Raw genomic sequence first — 19,907 nt, 5'->3', positions numbered from 1 at the left:
GAGCGCTCAAGTGCAAGGTGGCGTTTAGGCGTTAGAGCATCGTTTTGTGACGGTACAGGCACCAGGGTGGCTCCCCTCGTCCTGCCGCAGAGGTGGGCAAACTGGCTCAGAGCAAGAACCAGCAAGAGCAAGAACCCTGGCTTCTGCTTCAAACTCAAACCTCTTTTGAGGTTCGAAAGGAGTCACCTAAAACACCTCCCCGGTATTTCTCCTCAGCAACAGCCCAAGAGAGTCCCATGAAAAACCCTACCAAATTTTCCAGATCCTGAAGGCTCAGTGCAACTCTTGAAAAAGCTCCCCCCGTGGACCCATGTGTCTGAGCCGTGGAGAAAAGCTTCATGGTTTGCCCACCTCTGGGCTCGGGGTGTGCCAGGGGAGCAGCACATGCACATGCAGCGGGGTAAGCAATGAGGCGGGCAGGGGAGGGACCGGGACCGGTGCCCACTGCCCCGGCGGGGTCTGCCCTGCGGTGCCGAGTGGGACGGTGAGGGCTGGGTGATGCCAGCACGGCAAACCCCATCTCCTGGCCGTGTTTGCCTCTGGCGACAGCTCCAGCAAGGATCTATGTCCCACTGTGAGCAGAGGGGAAACCCCTGGGGAGCAGCCGTGGATTTTAGGCTGGGATGAATCATTCCTGATGGGGGGCCACCATGGACGTGGGAGTTTGTGCAGGGGAAGGCACAGCCTCCCTCTTCTCTGTGACAGTCTGCTCTCAGGGTGGGCAGATGCAGGCAGCTGCCCTCTGGCACAGGGTGCCAGTGCCTGCCCCCACGGGCAGCTGAGCAGGCGCTGGAGGCAGATCAGAGACTCATTTGCCATCGGCGGGGCGGGACGGCAGCTCGGCGCAGCGAGGAGCTCCGGCCCCGCTCTCCGTGGAGGAGAGCCACGCTGCGGGAATCAGGGCTGGGGGGACTGTGGGGGGCTGCGGGAGCGCAGAGCCGCCGGGCAGGGCAGGTGGCGGAGGCAGGTCGGGTCCGGCAAAAGCAGAGCACGGGTCAGGGTGCCAGCAGGAGTGATGGGACCAGCCTCCACAGGAGAGCTAGGGCTGCAGGGCTGGACGGAGAGAAGACACGAGGCGAGGACATGGCGGAGTCAGTAACACGAGCAGAAGCCAGGTCTTCCCAACGGGCCAAGGACTCAGCATGGGGGCCTGGCCGTTGTGCCTTGGGAGGGCTCTTGCTCACATGTACGATTAGGACTACCTTACTTAGTGGGATAGAAGATGCCGTGTGCACGCTGGGGCAGATCCCCAGCTGTCTGCTCATCGGGCTTCTCTAGCATCCAACCCCCTGCCCCGGTGCATCTTGTATTCCAGTAAATAGGGTGACACACAGTGTTGCTTTGGAAAGGATGGACAATATGATGCACCAATGAGGACTAAGATACTCCAGAGAGAGAATACCTCCTGCTTGTGCCTGGGGGTTGTTTCGTGCTCCGGCTGGCAGCAAAGAGAGGGTTAAAAGTAACCAGCAGGGTCAGTCGAGGGAACTTGTCACAAACATCACAGTTAAGTTGATGGGCTGGTAGGTGCAGAAGGACCGGACCCCCCCTCCCCTTGCAGCATGCGGCTGAAATGGGCTGGGGTGTCCCTTGGCCAGCCTGGGGGCTGGGGCAGGGAGTGGGTGGGCTGTGCCTGGGCAGTAGCAGGCACGAGTGTGCACTGGTGTGCCTGGCCTGTCCCCATCCCTGTCCTGGAGCAGGGCTGCTCCCAGGTCCAGCCCTGCCTGGAGACAAGCCTTGAGACCACCTGGAGGGCGCTGGGGAATCAGACTTGAGCCAAGCCCCAGGACAGCCCCATTTTTACCAGTGAGGCCAAGAGCTGTGTCCCAAGGGTCCCAGCAGCCTGGGGCAGAGCTGGCAGAGAAAGGGCTGCAGGGGACCGTGCCCCGAGGTGACCCTTCCTGCCTGCAGCCCAGCCCTGTTGCCTGTGCCCAGTCCCCTGCCTGCCCTGTCCAGGTGTGAGCCAGCCTACCCCTCGACATCCACCCTCCTCTGCCCGCCTCATCTGTACCTTCAGCTCCTTGATTTTCGTTGGGGTGGTCACCTCCTCATCCTCTGTCTCGGACCGTCTCCTGCTGCCAAACTCACCATCCTCATCCCGCTTCTCGCCCTCTGCCCCAGCGTCGTGGTTCTCGCTGACAGAGGCTGGGCGCGAGAACTCTGCCCGTGGGGGAGAGCCCGGGTCACCCCAGCCCTGCCACCCCCAACCCCCACCCCAGCCTCCCATCCCCTGCCCCCCACCCTGACAGCTCAGACCTGGGGGCTGAGGAGCCCCAACGCCCTGAGCAGGGACAGCTGGTCCCAGGGCACAGGGAGCTGGGGGGAGCCCCATCCCCAAGCTGCCCGAGCCCCGCCCTGCCACGTCCCCCTGCTCATGCGCAGTCTGAGCTATCACTTGGGGTGGGTTCAGACCCTCTGCCACAGGGATGTGGTTGGGGTCAGCCTCCAGAAGGAAGCCTAATGGCTGCTGTAACCCTGCCAAACGAGCCAAAGAGCTCGCAGAGACGAGCCAAACAGCATCCCCCTTGCTCCCGCCAGCGAACCAATCTCCCACCCCCTCCCCAATTTGGGGCATACCTCCGTCAAGGCTGCGAGACATGGTGTACCGTTTGCTGGAGGAGCGCTCGAAGAAGGGAGCCGGGCGGTCGATGAGGGCACTGGCCTGTCGTGTCTGCGCCTGCGTCCGCCCGCTGTAGCGAAACTTGGAGCCCATCACCAGGAAGCCCTTGGGGGGTGGCTCTGGGGACACCAGCCTAGGGGTGAGAGAGGTGGAGTGTCATCAGCAAGCCCCAGCCATGCCCCCCGGTGCTGCCCTCCATGTGTACCCGCTGCAGCAGAGGCAGAATCATGTCTGCCTCCAAGAAGGGAGGCCTGGAGGAGGTCTGGAGAAGGTTTCCTCACCTGAAGAAGGTGTGATGCTCTATGCAGACCTTCCAGAGACGCTTGGCGGAGCGGTGGTTGGGCAGCTTGAAGCCAATGGTGCTCTCAAACTGTTCATACTTGGGGGAGACAGAGACACGCCGTTACAGGCAGATCCTGCCCTAGAGAACATGATGGGATGGGACCTGCCTTGCCAAGGCACTCAGGTTCCCCTGGTAGAAGCATAACCATGCCAAAAAAGGTATTCTTCAAAGCAATGCTGGAAAGGTTCATGCCCAGCCCCACTGGGTGGTGGGATCACACCCCCACACTTTTGGCTTAAGCACTTTCCTCAACCGTAAATGGCTTTTCAGTGCAAGATAAATTCCCTCAAGAAACAAAAATCTTTTACAGCAAATTTTGGTGAGAGGGCATCACTCCCCATTTTAGATGCACTGTCTTTGCCCTCCTGCCTGCTGGAAAATGTGGGTGGAAATGCATTCTCCCATCAGTTCACATAAAAGTGAAAAGAGTGAAAATAAAGTTTGAAAATGAACGAACAAGCCTCCTGATGTCTTTCTGTGAAGCATGGAAGACACATCAAAAGGGGCCCTTAACCCCCCTTCCTGGGCAACCTCCCTATGCCAGCGGGGTGACAGTGTCTGGCTGGTGGGGAAAGGAGCCTGGGGGTGCCCTCAGCCTGCTGAAGTCACTTTGCCAGTGCAAAATGAGAGAACGAACAAGAAAGCACTTGCTGAAAGCCTCCGTACGCCTCAGGAGATGTGGTCTCTTGGCCAGCGTGGTCATTAACTTGGGACCCTTGGGGCAGAGGCTGGAGCCAGGCGAGGACCTCCCCAGTGGGCAGCCCCAGTCCAGCCGAGCAGGCACCCTGCCATGCCCTGGGTCCGCACTGGCGCATGGCACCCACCTCACCCGGGCGGATCTTGATGTAGAAGTTGCTCCTCTTGTAGGAAATTTTGAGGATTTTGGGCCAGGCGAAGCGGTTGATCCTCAGCCGGTCCCTGTAGATGAGGAGGCCATTGGCGCAGACACCCAGCATGATGTCGATGCCCTCTGAGTCCTGGAGGAGGCAAGAGGGACAGGAGGGGACTGCTCAGCTGCCCAGTAAGAACCAGTCCAGCCAGCAGTGCTATGTTCCCTCCTGTTTGGTGCTCTGCTACTGAGGACCAGCTGACAGAGAGGTCACTGAATCACAGACACATTGAGACTGGACCTCTGACAGCCCTCTGGTCCAGTGCAGGGCCACCCAGAGCTGGCCACCCAGGACTGTGTCCTCCGTGAAGCTTCAGCGTGGGAGGAAGGGGCTGGGCAGGGAGGGGTGTGCAGGCAGCAGGGCAGGATGGGGTGGCACTGGCCATTGCTCTGGCAGCCCCATGGCCCCGTACCTTGGCGTGGTGCAGGTCCACCCCGTACATGGAGAGCTTCTTGGCGTTCTCCAGGAAGTGGATCTCCGCTTCCCCGGGGGTCATCCCCCTGCAGGGAGACAGAGAGGGGGACACATGGCCGAGCGCCCCACCAGGCGTGGGCCAGCTGTCTGGTGCCTTCCTCACCACCAGCCCGTCCTCTCCTGGGGCTCACCGGTAGGTCTTGTGCAACTCCATGATGCGCTCCTCCAGCTCCCGCGTCTGGTTGGGGGCGAAGCGGAGCTCGCTGACGTAGTTGCCCACATGCTCCTCGGCATCGTAGTCGCCCAGCTCAGCCTGCACCGCATAGGAGCCCAGCAGGGCGTGCGTGACAAAGGAGCAGGGCAGGCGCCCCGTGATGATGTCCGCACGGAGCTGCAGGCACAGGTAGTATCTGCAGGAGGGGGCAAAGGGTGAGAGCGGGGCGGAGGTGTGTGCCCTCCGAAGCTGCCCTGGGAAGCAGCAGCATGCACCCCACTTTGCACTACTCTCCATGGGGACTGTCACCTCTCACAGCCACCTTCCTGGCCCCACACTGCACGATTTAGACATGCCACATGCAGCGCGAAGGCCGTGAGCCCCCAGACACCTCCCTCAGCTGCCCACATCCTGCCTGAGCCCTGCCCCTCCACACACTCCCAGCCGGTCCCCTAGGAGCTGCCCCGGCCGCTGTGCCCATGGAAGGGCTGGTCCTCACCTTGTGATGTCCTCTGTGAGCTGGGCAGGGTCTGGAGGGTAAAACTTCACCGTGAAGGCGAAGTTCCAGGGCCCACCTAGGGAGGGGAGAGAGCAGTAAGGGCAGCACCTCTGCTGACTGCACACAGGCGTGCAGGAGCATCTGGGCATCCACTAAGGGTCCCCCAACTCCCCTCAAGCCCAGCACAGGGCAGGGAGAAGGGTGCTCCAGAAGCTGCTGGGAGAACAGTCTTCGAGACTCTAGCACAACTTGGTTAATCCTCCCCAAACAGCTAGGGAGAGAAAAGCATTGCAACTTCAGCAGCCACCAGCTCAGCATGACTACCAATGTCACAGCAAAAGCCTCACATGTCCCAAAAGGTGACACATTGGCAACAGCCCTTCTGCTGCCCCAGGAAGGCAACATCATGGACAAAGGCACCCCAGGACCTGTCCCAGCAAGCCCCCCACTCTTCCCCTCCATCCCTGTCCTCTCTGCTCAGGGCAGGTGGGGATGGTGCCCAGAGAGGGATCAGGTCTCAGCCAGCTTCTGGTGGCAGAGGTGGGGTCCTTTGCCCCCCACACCTGTCACAAGTAAGAGGAGAGGTAACAGGCAGCTGAATGAGCAACAGCATCTCTGTTCCCAGGCCAGCGGTCAAAGGCCCCTCCAGGGCAGGTGGGGAGAGGACCCACCAGAGGACAGCTACAGCCGAGCCATCCAGAGCCCCAGGGCTGGGGAGGACGGACCCTCCCCGGGCACTTACTGCGGATCTGCTTCTTGATCTCCTTGGAGGGGTCCAGCCAGTTCTGCAATGAGGAGACAGCAGGTCAGGGTGGCCCCCCACCATGGAGGGGGTGGCTGTAGAGAGACCCCCCTGTGCTCACCTTCTGGCTGTCCGAGTCGCAGAAGGTCAGGCCGAAGTAGTCCTTCTCCAGGAGGTTGAGGTGCTCACACACCATGTCGAAGAGGACCTGGCCTCGGGCATGCTTCTGTCGGAGACATGGAGGCTGATGGTGAGCTGGCTCCCTTGTGCTCTTGGAGACCCAGCAGGCACAGGCAGCACCCGCTGGGTACAGCCAGGGAGCACTGGGGAGGGTCAGGGCAGGCCTAGCCCTCCAGGCAACTACCAAAAGGTGCTGGGCTGCCTCTGAGAGCAGCCCTCTCACCCAGCAGCACTGCTCTGGGGACTCCCAGGCAGTCCCAGGGCTGCGAGGACAGGGCATGGTAGAGCCCAGTGTGGTGGGGGTCCCATGGGCCAGGGGGACCCGGTGCCCGCCGGCTCATCCCCCATCACACCAGGAGACAGTGATGCCAAACCAGAGAGGGGTCCAGCCAGCCCAGGAGCCTCCGTTCCAGACCAGCAAGCTAGGACAAATGTGCCCTAGAGCTCACGGCAGCCAGCCCTGCCCGTGGGACAAGCTCCTTCCCAACGCCCTCCTTGCTGGTGGCAGTGGTGGCTGGGTCCCCAATCACAGCATGACAAATGAGAGCCACAAAGAGCCCGAGCCACATGCAGGGATGGAGGGCACCCTCATTATCCAGTCCTTTGAGTTCCCCTGAATTTCCCTCCATTACTGGTGGCAGCAAGGTCCAAGCTTGTTCATGGAGATGGAAGAACAACCCCTCCCATGTGTGTTTCTGCCCTATTTACAGCCTTCCAGCCTGGCAGCTTCCACCTCCCCTCTCCAAGGCACCCATTTACCAGAGCACCCTCACCACACACCCCAGGGACGGCAGCCCAGGGCACCGAGCAGCTCAGCCCTGGTAGCTCACTGCCCTCAGCTGCAACCCTGCGCTCCTGCCGCCCTGCAAAGCTTTTCCAGCAGTTGCAGTCACCCTTCCTGAGTCTCTTCTTCCTGCTGACCCAGGCTTTGAAGGCAGGGGCTCACCCGTGGCACGTGCCGGGGTGTCACACTGAATGGCTTGACTCCCTTTTTTGATTTTTATTGAATTAAGCTCTAATTAAGCATGTGGGCAAGGCACAACTATTCCCACAGGGCCTATGAGAACAAAAGAAGAAATGCAGCACCAGCCTTTCTACGCTAAACCCTCACGTCCCAGGTGGCTTATGTAGAGAGCCGCAGCTCTCTCAAAGTTGGCCCCATCCTCTGCACTGCAACACCAAAGAGCTCGTCCTTACCCACTCCCAGCGAGGGGCATCGCTCTGCTCACGAAGCTGCCAGTGAGCCCACAGCCCGGGTTTGTGCCTGCATGCTGGTTTTGCTTGGCCACAGCTAACAGGGAGAGCCAGAAGGACGACCCTGCCAGGGCTCACAGAAGCCGCTCCTGTGCCCCGTGAGTCCCCTGCCGTCCCTCGAGTGCTCCCCTCCTTTTCCGGGAGGGCTTTCATCTTTGTGACAACCCTTCTTCCCACAGCTTTGTGACAAGTGACAGTCAGGGCTGCTGGGGCGCAGAGATCAAAGGTGCTGCTGCCTGTGTCACGGGCCTGGGGCCAGATCCCCCCACTGCCAGCTGCCTCGGGGTGCTCACTCATCCCAGGCAGGCACAGCGAGCAGGCAGCCACGCTCCTTACGTTCATCAATCCTGTGCAGCCGAGACCTGGGGGAGGCAGGACCTGCATACAGATGCGCAGCCAGCTCCGAGCTGCTGCCAACAGAAACCTGCCTGCCCACTCGCCAGCAGCAAGTGCAAAGGTCTCCCTGGCAAAGATGCTGGGATTTCTGCTCCTGAACAACCTCAGCTTTTGCACTTTTAAGCAAAGTTGCCAGTCCTTAAAAACGTCCCTCCCATCAGGACGATGCCGCAGGTCAGAGCAGCGCTGCCCTTCCCAACCTACAGGCAGGAGACAGCAGCGAGTGCTGGGGACAGAAACAGGCACTACCAGCAAATACCTCTCCTCCCAGCTGGTTTTGCCCCTGCAGCAGGGCTACAGGGCCCTTCCACAAAAACCAGCCTCAACTCTTGGTTTAATCCTGCGTGTCCCCCAGCCTGCCCTAGAAGGGAGAGGTCCCCGTGCTGACAGCGGCTGAAGCAGCCCTGCAGCATCTCCCAATGCCAAGGCAGCCACCCACAGGCACCAGTCCCCCCTGTCCCTGCCCCGGCATGGGAAATGTGCTCCCCAGCGTGTGTGCACTCGTGCACACCCACGGCACACGCTTGCGACACTGCACAAATAGCGGGTGGCCCACACACCCAGAGCGGGGGGCTGGACCGCCTGCCCGGGCACACCGCCCTGCCTGCACACACGAGGACGCAGCTACAAGGGTGGGCACGTGTACCACGCTCACGTACGCGTGTGCACACACTGCGTGATGCTGCCAGGGTCTAACACACCTCCCTGCTGGCTTTATGGGGAGGGACAGCAAGGGATGAGAAGGTGAACAGAGAGAGGATGGGCGCAAACCTGCCTGGGGCAGCTGTGAGCCTCCACGTGGGTCAGCCTCTTCACACCAACACATGCACACACACCCTTCACCTTAGCGTGGGGGACAGCCAACACGCTGTGCTCTTAAGAGGCTGGTGCATGGATGTGTCATGCACATGTTGTTAGGCAGAGCTCCATCCCCATCTATTAAGCTTCTGCTTTTTTCACTGGGCTGAAATTCCCTGCGAGGGTCTGTCTTTCCAGATTACTTCCTTATTTTGCAATTTCAACTTAAACAGCTATTTCTGTGGATCTTTTTCCCTCGGAGAGGGGACAGAGACAAAGCTGTCCTTGGAAGAGCCCCAATGCTGGGGACTCGCTGGGCTGGGCAGGGTCCCCAGGCTGAGACGTGTCCCCTCCTTGGTGCCAGCACAGCCCCCTGAACCTGGGACTCACCTCCACCTCGCATTCGTACTCGGAGCCATCAAGCAGAGTCACTCTGCAGAGAGCACTCTTCATTTTCTTGGTGGTTTTCTGGGGTGACTTCTGGGTCTTGCTGGGGGTTGTTTTGTCAGAGAACCCATCTGTCTCGCTGTAGTCCTTCTCCTCCATCTCTGTGCCCTGGAGTGGGGAGATGCACAGGGTTAACCAGCACCAGTGCCAGGATGGACGGACAGACAGAGGGGGAAAGCCCTCCAACAGCAGGCAGAAGATGGCAGGGGAGGCTGATGACCTCTTGGGACTCCACAGCCAAGCCCAGTTCCCCTACCCTACACTGCCGGCACAACCAGCGTCCTAGGAAAATGGACACCCAGGAGCCTGGGGTCAGTTCTGCACCTGAAACCTCCCTGCCCAACTGCCAGGTGCAGCAGGCAGGGCCAGGGCAGCACCGTGGCTGTCACTGGGGTGCAGCTGCTGCTCCCAGCCCTGCCAGGGGCAGCTCAGTCCTGGGACACAGGGCCACCCGATTCCTCCCCCTGCCCTGGCCAGCAGCCGCGGCAGGGCCATTTCCAGCACAGTCAGCACTTCGGGCTGTCGCACTGCTCCTTCTGCCCGTCCTGCCCGCAAGGACCCGCGCAGGCAGCCGGGAGGCAGCCGGCAGAGCCCATCCACTGCCCTGGTTGTAGGCGGCTCCCCTCCGGGATGTTCCCCCAGGGCTGACAGCACAGTGGAGGTGCCCACCTCACCGGGCTCCCTGCAGCCCCCGTGCTGCAGCAAGGACACGGTGATGGGCAGCAGAAAGCAGTGGCACGTCCCCTTCGTCTGCTGCGCCCTCCTCTCTGCCGCATCTCACGGCACCCAGCCATCCTCTACTCACCGGCTCCATATTTCGGGCATCAGCCTGCGCCCCGGGCTTCTCATTGGCCTCAGCGTCGCGGCCGGCGGGGTTGGCAGCCGCGGCGGTGGGGCCGTGCGCGGCCGCCTCCAGCTGCTGCTGCTGCGCCTCCTCCTGCGCGTTCTTCACCTCCGAGCCGGGGCCCGTCTCTGTCGTCATGGCCGCTGGTCACCCCGCTCTGCCACCGCCACCCACAAGGAGAGACAGGAGGGGTCACCTGGGTGTGTGGGGATGGAGGGTGCCAGCTGGGCAGTCATTGACCTGCCCATCCCCACCCTGCTGCTGGCACACACCGACCCGCTGCCAGGCCAGGCAAGGGGCTGGTGGCAGCAGCACGGGGTATCAGGATTTCATACTCCGTTGTGCCGGAGGAGAAAGCCAGCGGTGTGGGGAGGGACACTGGTGGCAGGGACCCACCATGGTCAGGGTAAAGGGCTCACACCCCATCCCCATGCTCACAGCAGGGAGCGGGGCTGGCCACAACCCCCAGCTCCCCCCAGCCCTGGGGCCTTCGGTACCTTCACTAATATTTTTTATGAGTGGGAGGGTTTATTCTGGGAGGAAAAACCAGGCTGTGTGTCTGGTTTCAGGCTGCACTGACACAGGAAATTGCAAACACGGACAACTCCACATACTGCATCCGGGATGGCTGGTTTTTTTCCCCTCTGGACTTCCCAGCAGCAGCAGCACGCTGGGTTCCCACGGCCGGCGTGGCCGGACCCTGCACGGCGGCGGGACAAAACCTGCCTCCAGCTCCAGCAAGATGCAAAAACAAACCCGGGGTCAGCAACAGAGGATGGGAAGGCACTTTCCATGTGGGGTGCTCGGTAACATGTTTTTGCAACCTTTATGTTTTTGAAACCTTTACGCAAATGCAGCGTGGGGCTGGCGAGTGCTCCTGGGACGGTTCACACACACACACAGAGGTCATCCGTGCCTTTTGTGACTGTCACCCGTCTGCCACTCGGGCTGCTCAGCCCCACCAGCTCCCCAGGGCTGTGCTCCTCGGGCTGTGTCCAGCCATGCCGGACCAGCTGGGATCCAGCCACCACCACAGAGCCCGAGGGCTGTCACTGTGGCTGCCACCAGACGAGCCAGCTCAGAGCATCGGCCCGCAGTCACATCGCCCACAGAGCAGTCACACAAGCAGCCCTGAGTAATGCCTGCAACACCCAAAAAAATGAACTTTTTTTGAGTGTGGAAGCCCATGTGGGATATTTCTGATCCCCGTTTCTGGAATGACAGTTCACGTGGCCTGGGCAGCTTCTCCCAGAGCTGCCAAATCCCAGGCTTTGCCCCAGCCTTGACAGCACTAATGCAGGGATGAGGTCCCAGCACAGCTCCAGGCCATGGACGTGGCCGCTCTGGGGCTGGAGGAGTTGCTTGGTGACATGACATCCCACCACCATCACCTTCTGTAAGTCCCAACTACCTAAACGCTGTTTTAGCAGGTATGGGAGAGCAAAAGCCCTGTCAGGACCATGACCTAAGGCAGGCGGAGAAAGACCATTTTAGAATCAGAGAATGATTTGGGTTGGAAGGGACCTTCAAAGAACCATCTAGTTCAACCTCCCTGCCATGGGCATGGACATCTTTCACTAGATCAGGTTGCTCGAAGCTCTGTCCAACCTGACCTTGAACCCTTCCAGGGAAGGGGCAGCCACAGCTTCTCTGGGCAACCTGGTCCACTGTCTCACCCTCATCATAAAACATTTCTTCCTTATGTCCAGTCTAACCCTTCCTCTTTCAGTTTAAAACTGTTGCCCCTTGTCATTACAGGCCCTGATAAACGGTCTTTCTCTGTCTTCCTTATAAGCCCCCTTTAAGTATTGAAAGGCCACAATAAGGTCTCCCTAGGGTCTTCTCTTCTCCAGACTCAATAATCCAAACTCTCTCAGCCTTTCTCCACAGGGGAGGTGCTCCAGCCCTCTGACCATTTCCGTGGCCTCCTCTGGACCCGCTCCAACAGGTCCATGTCTGTCTTGCACTGGGGACCCCAGAGCTGGACGCAGGGCTCCAAGTGGGGCCTCACGAGGGTGGAGCAGAAGGGGAGAAATCCCTCCCTCGCCCTGCTGGCCACGCTGCCTGTGATGCTGCCCAGGATACGGTTGGCTTTCTGGGCTGCGAGCGCACATTGCTGGCTCACATCCAATTTGTCACCCACCAGTATCCCCAAATCCTTCTCCGCTGGGCTGCCTCAACCCATCCATCCCCCAGGCTGTGCTGGTACTGGGCACTGCCCCAGCCCAGGTGCAGGACCTTGCACTTGGCCTGGTTGAACTTCACGAGGTTCACATGAGCCCACCTCTGCAGCCTGCCAAGGTCCCTCCGGATGGATCCCTTCCCTCTGGGGGGATCAGCTGCACCTCTCAGCTTGATGTCATCCGCAAACTTGCTGACTTCCTTTTACAAAGAAAACACATCTCACACCACAGATCATGTCCCACCTCTGCCTTTCAGGTGTCCTCAGCACAATGGGAAGATGTGAAATCTTACCCAGAAAAACTGCTAAAACTGGCTCCGGGGGGTGGGAAGGAATGGGCAGACAAGATGGAGCGAGTCAGCCTGCGTCTCCCACAGCCGGGCTCAGCCTGCCTGGGAGCAGCCCTCTCCCATGGCTGGTGGGCAGTGACACTGCCACTGTCCACACTGGCTGGGCAAGCACAGCACTGTCACCGCAGAGGGACTTGGTTCACACCAAAAGAGCCAGGATTTCACCCCCTGCCCCAGGGTCACACTCTCCTGACCAGAACAGGCAGGACAACCTGCCACCAGCCCCTGGGAAACATCAGCTCAGCTTCTCCTAACAGACCCTAGTGCTCAGCGAAGGGCACGAGAAGATTTCAGAGGTCACCAGTGGTGTATTTTTTCCACAGAGGAAGCAGGGCTGCTGTTTTTCCACTGCAAATTCAAGCAGTTGCATGCTCCCAGCTCCAATCCCTGTGTGGATCATTCCCAACCACTTCCTCAGCGTGTGAATTTTTTAATCAACGTGAAATCTCTAAAATGATAACCATCACTTTGGCCAAAAACATGCTGAGTTTTTCACTCAAGGTTTCTAAACTTTCTTCAAAATTATGTTTTTCTTCCACCAGGAAGCACCAATTCAGGAGCCAGTGGGGCACTGGTGCCACGTCCATGTGGGTGGCAGTGCTGCCTGGGCTCCCTGCCCACCCTCTTCCTGCCCACGGTGGAGCTGAGCCGAGAGGCCGGGACCATGGAGCCGGGGCCGCCTGCAGCCCTGGCACTCGCAGCAGCACAGGCAGCGGGGCTGGGGGCTCAGGGCTGGCTGGGCACTGAGGGTCAGCCTCAGCCTGGCAGCACCCAGCCCACAGGAGCAGCAGTGGGATGCAGCCATCCTCCACCACAACCTGGTTGCCTGTACCCAGGGCTGATGCAGGCCCAGCGTGGGAGAAGGCCACCGTGGCCAGCATGGCCACCAGCCCCCCAACCGTGCCCTCTGCCAGGCTGGGGGCGGTGCTCAGCACCCCTGGGGCAGCCACAGGACTCGTAGCGACCTGGCAGCACTCATGGTGAGGCAGCTGGTACAACCCGTCCCAGCCCCTTCTGTCCCCCGAGGAGCTACATTTTTTCCTGTGGACTTTCTGACAGTACTCAAGAGCTTCAAAAGCAGATGATGTTCATTCCGGGAGCATCTCTGTGCCTTAAGCAGGAACCACCCCTGATTTAACAGTGGAAAGCACACTTTCAGACTGCAAGAAGCCAGTCAGGTGGAGCTCCTGCCATCACACAGCACTTTCCAGATGCAAAACTCAGCTCCTGCTGCCCCACCTTGCAGGACAGGCCCCAGAAGACCCTGATGTGGGGGGCCACGGGTTGAGAAAAGACATGGGCGCCAGCATGCTGCCAAAGGGACAATTTAACCGACGTATTAGCCATGACAAACCTTTAGAAGAGGTTTAGACCACAACAACAGCAAACTTGATTGAGACCAGTGGAAATGCTGTCCCAAATACTACCCACAGCAGGAGCAGGGCCCAATCCTGCCAGGCAGGCAGCCCACCCAGGCTGTCCCAGCCCTTCCCAGCACTTAGCCTTGCTCACGCATGTTCCCTTGAGAGCGAAGCCAGGGCCAGAGCAGCTCTGGTGCTGAGGCTGGCAGCTGCCCGGGCAGCGGCTGGCAGAGGCAGGAGGCAGCAGGCACCACCTCCCCAAACCCCTTCTCTGTGCAGGGCACTGGCTGAAGGACTCCTGCGCACCCACGTCCCCAATGCCACATGCCAAGCACAATGCTGGTTTTCAGCAAGGACTGGCTCACTTCTGCTGCAGCTGGAACCAAACTGGGCTGGGGAATATTTTCCTTGGGGTAAATATCAGGTGAAATGTCTGGAACCCGTTGGAGCTCCAGGCTAGTGAAACAGGCACGTTGGATCAGTGACTGCAAAGAAAGCCTTAGCAGGATCAGAGGTAGACCTGCTCATCATGCCTATAATCTCCTCCCATCATCTCCCTGCTTGCTCCTCCTTCCCTTGGTGTTTTCTTCTTCCCCCGCTTCAAGCTGGAGTGTGGATTCACAGCTTTCCCAGACGCTCTGCCCCCGCACTTCCCCAGCATATCCCAGCTTCAGCCTCCGCAGCACTCCCCTCCCAGAGCCCTTCCTTTCCTGCCACCTCCAAACAGGGTTTTGCCCAAGTCTGCTTTCCCCTTTCCCCTGCCCATTCACTCCCTGTTGCTGGGCTGGTTTTCAAGGCTGAGCACCCCCCTTTGCTCCTGGGCTCTGCTTCACCCCCTCACTCCCCGCTGAGGATGCTGCCCATCCATGATGCTTCACTTCTGGAGCATCACAGACACGGGCAGGCAGAAGTCTCTGTGCAAAGTCCCATGCTGAGTGCCCAAACAGGCCTCCATGGGCTCCAGTGCAACTGGAGTGCACAGAGCTGGGCAACAACCAAGCACCCTCCTCCCTTGCAATTGCATTCAGCAGCTGCTGAGGGGTCCGTGGGGCTGATCCTGGCAGCAAAACCCACTGCCACACGGCGGGACAGACGGCTACCACAGAGACAGACGGACATGGGAACAAACTGGGCACAGGCAGCACCCTGCGAGGGTGGCAGTGGCTGCATGACAGGGGGTCCAGGTACTTGCTGGCCCCAAGAATGGAGGAGCTCAGCAGGGATGCAGCACTCAGCACCCCTGCCATGGGGCAGAGGCTGAGCTGGCAGGGGACAGGCAGGATCACAGCACAGGCAGCACAGGCAGTGCCTTGCAGCCATCCTGGAAACACGAACGGAGCCCCAGCAGTGAGTCCTAGGTATCCTCCAGAGACACATAAAAAGCGAACAAGGAAAGCAGTCCCCAAAGCCCCAGCAACATGCAGCACCCCTGAGCCCTGCTGTCACCCAGCCTTCACCCCCCCCAGCACTGGGGAACGTGCAAATCCCCAAACTGCTCCACAGTACAGCCCGGAGAGCTCTCCTATGCTGCTCTGCCGCAAGGCCAAAAAAATCACATGAGCTGCCCTGTTTATGGTGAAGGGGGCCAGATCAGAAATGCAGGGTGTCCCCAGCTCCCGGAGACCACACACCACTCCTCCTCACGTGGGACTGGCAGGGGCAGAGATCTGCACTGCCCTGAACTGTTCCTCAGATGGAAAAATGCCCCGTCCCCACCCCCTCTCAAGGACCCACATCCCACCCAGGCTGACACTCCCCACGCTGGGCACCCGCTGATAGCTAAAGCCCAGAGCATCCCGCGGGCAGCCAGCAGCACCGCAGAGCATCCCGCAGAGTTGCCTTCTCCATGGCAGGGCCGGCCCTACCTTGGTGCTGGCTCCCCATGCCTCCAGCCCAGCTCGGCGCTGCCAGGCTGCTGCCGCGTCCGAGGCAGCGTTTTCTGCAGAGCCGCCTCTTCCCCAACCCCAACACCCCCGCGCAGTGATTGATGTGTACCGCAGCCGCAGCCGAGCTGGGAACTGGGCTGCTTTCCCATTCTGCCGCCGGGCTCCCCCCTCGCCGGGAGTTCTGTGCCCACACCACAGCCCCTTGGTGCGGCGGGAGGGTCCCACGTGGGTGCTGGTGCCAGCCCCATCCGTCCCCCCTCGCCTGCAAACACCTGACTCATCCTGGGCCAGGCACCAGCGAGCGGGCGCAGGCTGCCATCCTGCCAGGATCCTTCCCCGTGCACGCACCGGCAGGGAAGGAGAGCTCAGCTCCTGCACTGGCTGCTCAGCAAGGAGCTGGACCCACTATCCAGCTTCATCCCAAATTAATCTGGCACTTTCCTGCATCACCCGCCCTCTTACATGGGCCCTAGGGCAGCAAACACTGCGCTGCCTCCAAAACACGTACCCGAGCACCCCGCTTGCACGAGTCAGCTTGGAGATGTACCAGCAGCGAGAGCTGAACAGAGGCTCTTTCATTGCCCCCATCCGCAGTGAAGTGCACAGCGTGACACCCAGCACATCCCTGCCCACAGCACCCGTGGCTCCTTGTCCCCCCCTCATCCCCCGAGAGGCAAAACAGCCCAGAGCAAACGCTGGGGGTAGGTACTGCACCACAGAGGTGCCTCATACCTGGTAACACAATGGCACGAGGTGCCCATAAAGCACAAGCACTGACACCACCGCAGCCGAGGGACGGATCCTGCCTTCAGCGAGCAGTGGGAAACCCCAGAGCGCGGGCAGGGGCACTGCCAGAGCAGCTGCAGGCCGGCAGCGGGTGCTGCCCAGCACCCCATAGCTGGGCAGCCCCAGGAGCAGCCGGGGCTGGCTGTGGCTGGGCAGGCTGTAGGTCAGGCAGGTAATTCTGTGATTCTGTAATATTTACCAGGTGTCGGCAGCCTGCTGGGAGGAGCAGTGCTCAGGTAGCACTCGCCACTTTGGACACATGCTGATGAAAACTCCAGAGCACACCAAGCCATCAGGAGCCCCAAGGGGAAGAATCACAGAATCATCTGGGTTGGAAAAGCCCTTGAAGCTCCTCCAGTCCAACTACAAACCTCACACTGACTGTTCCCAACTCCACCAGATCCCTCAGTACTGGGTCAACCCGACTCTTCAACCCCTCCAGGGATGGGGACTCCCCCCCTGCCCTGGGCAGCCCATTCCAACGCCCAACAACCCCTTCTGCAAAGAAATCCTTCCTAAGAGCCAGTCTGACCCTGCCCTGGCGCAGCTTGAGGCCATTCCCTCTTGTCCTGGCGCTTGTTCCTTGGGTCAAGAGACTCATCCCCCCTCTCTGCACCCTCCTTTCAGGGAGTTGTAGAGGGCCATGAGGTCTCCCCTCAGCCTCCTCTTCTCCAGACTAAACCCCCCCAGTTCCCACAGCCGCTCCCCATCAGACCTGTGCTCCAGACCCTGCACCAGCTCCGTTGCCCTTCTCTGGACACGCTCGAGTCATTCAATGAATTCAAGAAGCACAAGCCAGGCGAAGTCTGGCGACTTGCTGGCAGACTCCAGGTAGGCTCCTGCTATTGGGGTACAGGCATCCACCCGCATGGTCCAGCCACACAGAGCCTGACCATGCTGGATGCAAAGAGAGAAAACCCCACTCAGCCCCAGCTGCCCAGTTGCTCACCAGTATGAGTTCTCCAAATCATACCCATGCGTTGGGATGCTCTCCAACCATCTCCCCACTCATGAACATCAGCCCTGGGGGAATCGGCAGGGCAGGGAGCACGTCGCAGCCCTGACACCCCTCCCCACGAGCCTGCTGAGGAGCCGGGCACTGCTCAGCCAGGCTGGTGTGTGCCATGCTGGCAGGTGGCGAGCTCAGCCTCACACAGGGACTCCTGAGCCGTTGGAGCGGGACAGCCTGGGGCGGGGTCTCACTCAAGCAAAACGTAGAAGCTGGCAGCAAGGGAGAACCAGTCATCCTACACTTCCCAGCAAGCCCCTTCTTCCAAAATCCTTGCCCAGTCTGTTTGCACCCTAACCCAACACCCCAACCTCGTCAGTGCAATCCGCACAAGTTTAGCCAGGCCAAGGACCAGTGGGGGTCACAGCTTCCCCGGCTCCCCTGGGAGCAGCACTCAGGCAGCCCCACACGCAAGAGGGTCTCAGCATCCTCCGTGGCATTTCCAGCCTTGAGCCCCTCCTTGGCCTCACCCTGGGGGAGCTGCAGCCACGGGGGTGTGTGGCTGGGGGCCACCAGTTCTCGGCTGCTCGGCACCGCTCCCACTGTGGTCGGGGCTGACATCGCCAATCTCCGAGCACCCACAACTATAAAACCTCCTTGTCCAGAGCCGCCACATGAACAAGGAGGAGGAGACACAGAAAGCAGAGGGAAGAGTCAGCCCAGAGCGGAGAGAGGAGACAAAACACAGACAGGAAAAGGAGGGGGAAAGGGAGAGACAGCAGCAGACAAAGATCCCAAGACCCCAGCCATGCCTCAGACTGGACCTGACACGTGATGGGAAAAACCTAATTTATCACGCCGTGCACAACCCCCTGCCCAGCTCAGACAAACCCCCCAGCCCTGGGGAGCGCTACCTGAAACAGGAGGGGGGCAGCAGGAGCTGCCACTGCCCCACGTCTGTTTGCCTCAGGGGAGTGAGCAAGCCAGCCTGGAGGGGTGGGCAATGACCATGGGACATCCCCCCTCTCTGATCAGCGCTGAACCCCCTGTTTCCTGTGCTGGTTCCATGAGGTAGCCTATGGAAAACAAGAGCAGAAAAGATCTTCCCTCCATCCCTGGCAAGAAGCAATGATGCACCCAGCCAGAGCTGCTCAGGCACCAGCGTGCCGGGCTGGAAGGGACCCACTGCGTCTGCTACCCACTGACAGGGATGGAGGTGCCTGTGGAAGTGCTCTTCTTCCTGGCTCTAAAAGCTGCCACTGCTGGGACCCACGGGGTGCCCAAGGCATTGGGGAGACCTCAACAGCAATGAGTTTCAAACAGGGCCCTGCTGGCACCTTGGCCCCTGTGGTATCCCACTGAGGACCCCCCTGCGCTGGCTCCTGAGTATCTCCATGGGTGGAGACTCCACAACCTCCCTGGGCCGCCTGTGCCAGCGCTCGGTCACCCTCACAGTGGAAAAGTGTTTCCTGATGTTCAGAGGGACCCTCCTGGGTGCCAGTTTGTGCCCACGACCTCTGGTCCTGTCCCTGGGCACCACTGAGAAGACCCTGGCTCCGTCCTCTCAGCAGAAAGCCCTGGCAGCAGCCAAGGATGGCTCATGCTGCTGGGAGCAGGGGGAAGTTGCCCCAGGGACGAGCTCCCCCACTTTTCACTCTAAAGAGCAGCACATGAACCCCACGTGCCGCTGGTGGGTGACACAGACCAGCTTGTGTAGCACATTTTTCACTTTCAAAGGGAGGGGATGGCAGAGTACTGGCAGAGCCCAAGAGACCTCCATGTGCGTTTCAGCACAGGGTTCGGACCAGCAGAAAGATGCCAGCCGCGGTACAACCCCACAGAAGAGCACCTCTCCCTGCTGTGGTGACACTGGGCTCAGCGAGGACCCAGCTAATGCCTGAGTCTTCCTACTGAGATGCGACTCATGGGCTGGGCCTGATCCTGCGCCTCCTCACCCACCAAAAATCCACACCAAGACCCCTCCCAGGGAAAGGAGCAGCCAAGTTCCTGCAAAGGCAGTGGTTGCTGGCGAGTCCCTCCTTGCTCCCACCACCCCTGCTGACCCCACGACATGGTTTCCTCACGTCCTTGCGATCCCACCCAGCACAGGAGGTGACAACTTGCATTCCTCACTGCCACCCAAAATGCGATTTGGTGACTCAGGCACCAAAGTGGAGCCACCTCCCTCTGACCACTGTGCAACGCAGCCCAACTCTTAGAAGAGGTCAGGGCTAAGCTGGGCTTAGGTTTTAGTTCAGCATCGTGGTAAGTTCTTAGATCCCAGCATAGAATGCTGTGGGGGCAGAGGGGCACTGGTCTTACCCCCGACCCAGCCTGGCAAAGCTGGCTGCCAACCATCATTTTGGGAGCATTTGCAAACCCAGAGGAAGGCAGGGAGGTGGGTGCTGCACAGAGCAGTTCTATCTACAAGCTGACAAAAGGTTTCCTTCAATCCCAGACATAGCCTCTTGATTTTGAGCATCAAAATGTTTCTGATCAATTTGGTAGAAATGAACCTTGGGGTGGGGAGGACTGACAAAGCCAATCCCTACCTGGAAAATGCTGGAAAATCCATTGAAAAACTTCACCCAAACTTACATTTTTTTTAAAAAAAGTACCTTTTGATGACCACTAGCACTGGGCACATCCCTCATGTAAGGAAGGACCCTCCCCATATTCTGACATCCAGATGGAGGGGAGCTCTGGGGCGAGGGCAGGGTGCTCTGGGGCCGCTGTACTGCCAGCCCGCCCG

The 19,907-nt window shown here is 59.9% G+C and overlaps 1 protein-coding gene across 14 annotated transcripts in view; it reads right to left on the bottom strand.

Moving 5' to 3' along the window:
* Positions 1 to 19,907, bottom strand: part of EPB41L1 (erythrocyte membrane protein band 4.1 like 1) — a 71,120-nt gene that overhangs the window by 21,564 nt on the left and 29,649 nt on the right. For 11 of the 14 annotated variants that reach the window (XM_074888416.1, XM_074888414.1, XM_074888421.1 and 8 more), the window contains 12 exons: positions 9,603 to 9,798; positions 8,741 to 8,905; positions 5,844 to 5,948; positions 5,723 to 5,765; positions 4,981 to 5,056; positions 4,459 to 4,677; positions 4,266 to 4,353; positions 3,788 to 3,940; positions 2,902 to 2,999; positions 2,578 to 2,753; positions 2,012 to 2,160; positions 1,403 to 1,438 (listed from right to left, as the gene is read on the bottom strand). In XM_074888416.1, coding sequence (XP_074744517.1) covers positions 1,403 to 1,438; positions 2,012 to 2,160; positions 2,578 to 2,753; positions 2,902 to 2,999; positions 3,788 to 3,940; positions 4,266 to 4,353; positions 4,459 to 4,677; positions 4,981 to 5,056; positions 5,723 to 5,765; positions 5,844 to 5,948; positions 8,741 to 8,905; positions 9,603 to 9,779 — 1,485 coding nt within the window. In that variant the 5' untranslated portion in view covers positions 9,780 to 9,798. Of the gene's footprint in view, positions 1 to 1,402; positions 1,439 to 2,011; positions 2,161 to 2,577; positions 2,754 to 2,901; positions 3,000 to 3,787; positions 3,941 to 4,265; positions 4,354 to 4,458; positions 4,678 to 4,980; positions 5,057 to 5,722; positions 5,766 to 5,843; positions 5,949 to 8,740; positions 8,906 to 9,602; positions 9,799 to 15,399; positions 15,520 to 19,907 lie in introns of those variants that run through there. The other 3 variants (XM_074888420.1, XM_074888427.1, XM_074888418.1) reach the window with 2 other exon arrangements.

The sequence above is a fragment of the Strix uralensis genome, chromosome 18 (assembly GCF_047716275.1).
Source record: "Strix uralensis isolate ZFMK-TIS-50842 chromosome 18, bStrUra1, whole genome shotgun sequence".
NCBI lineage: Eukaryota > Metazoa > Chordata > Aves > Strigiformes > Strigidae > Strix > Strix uralensis.
Note: the sequence above shows the minus strand (reverse complement) of the source record. Positions and strands in the feature narration are given on the sequence as shown.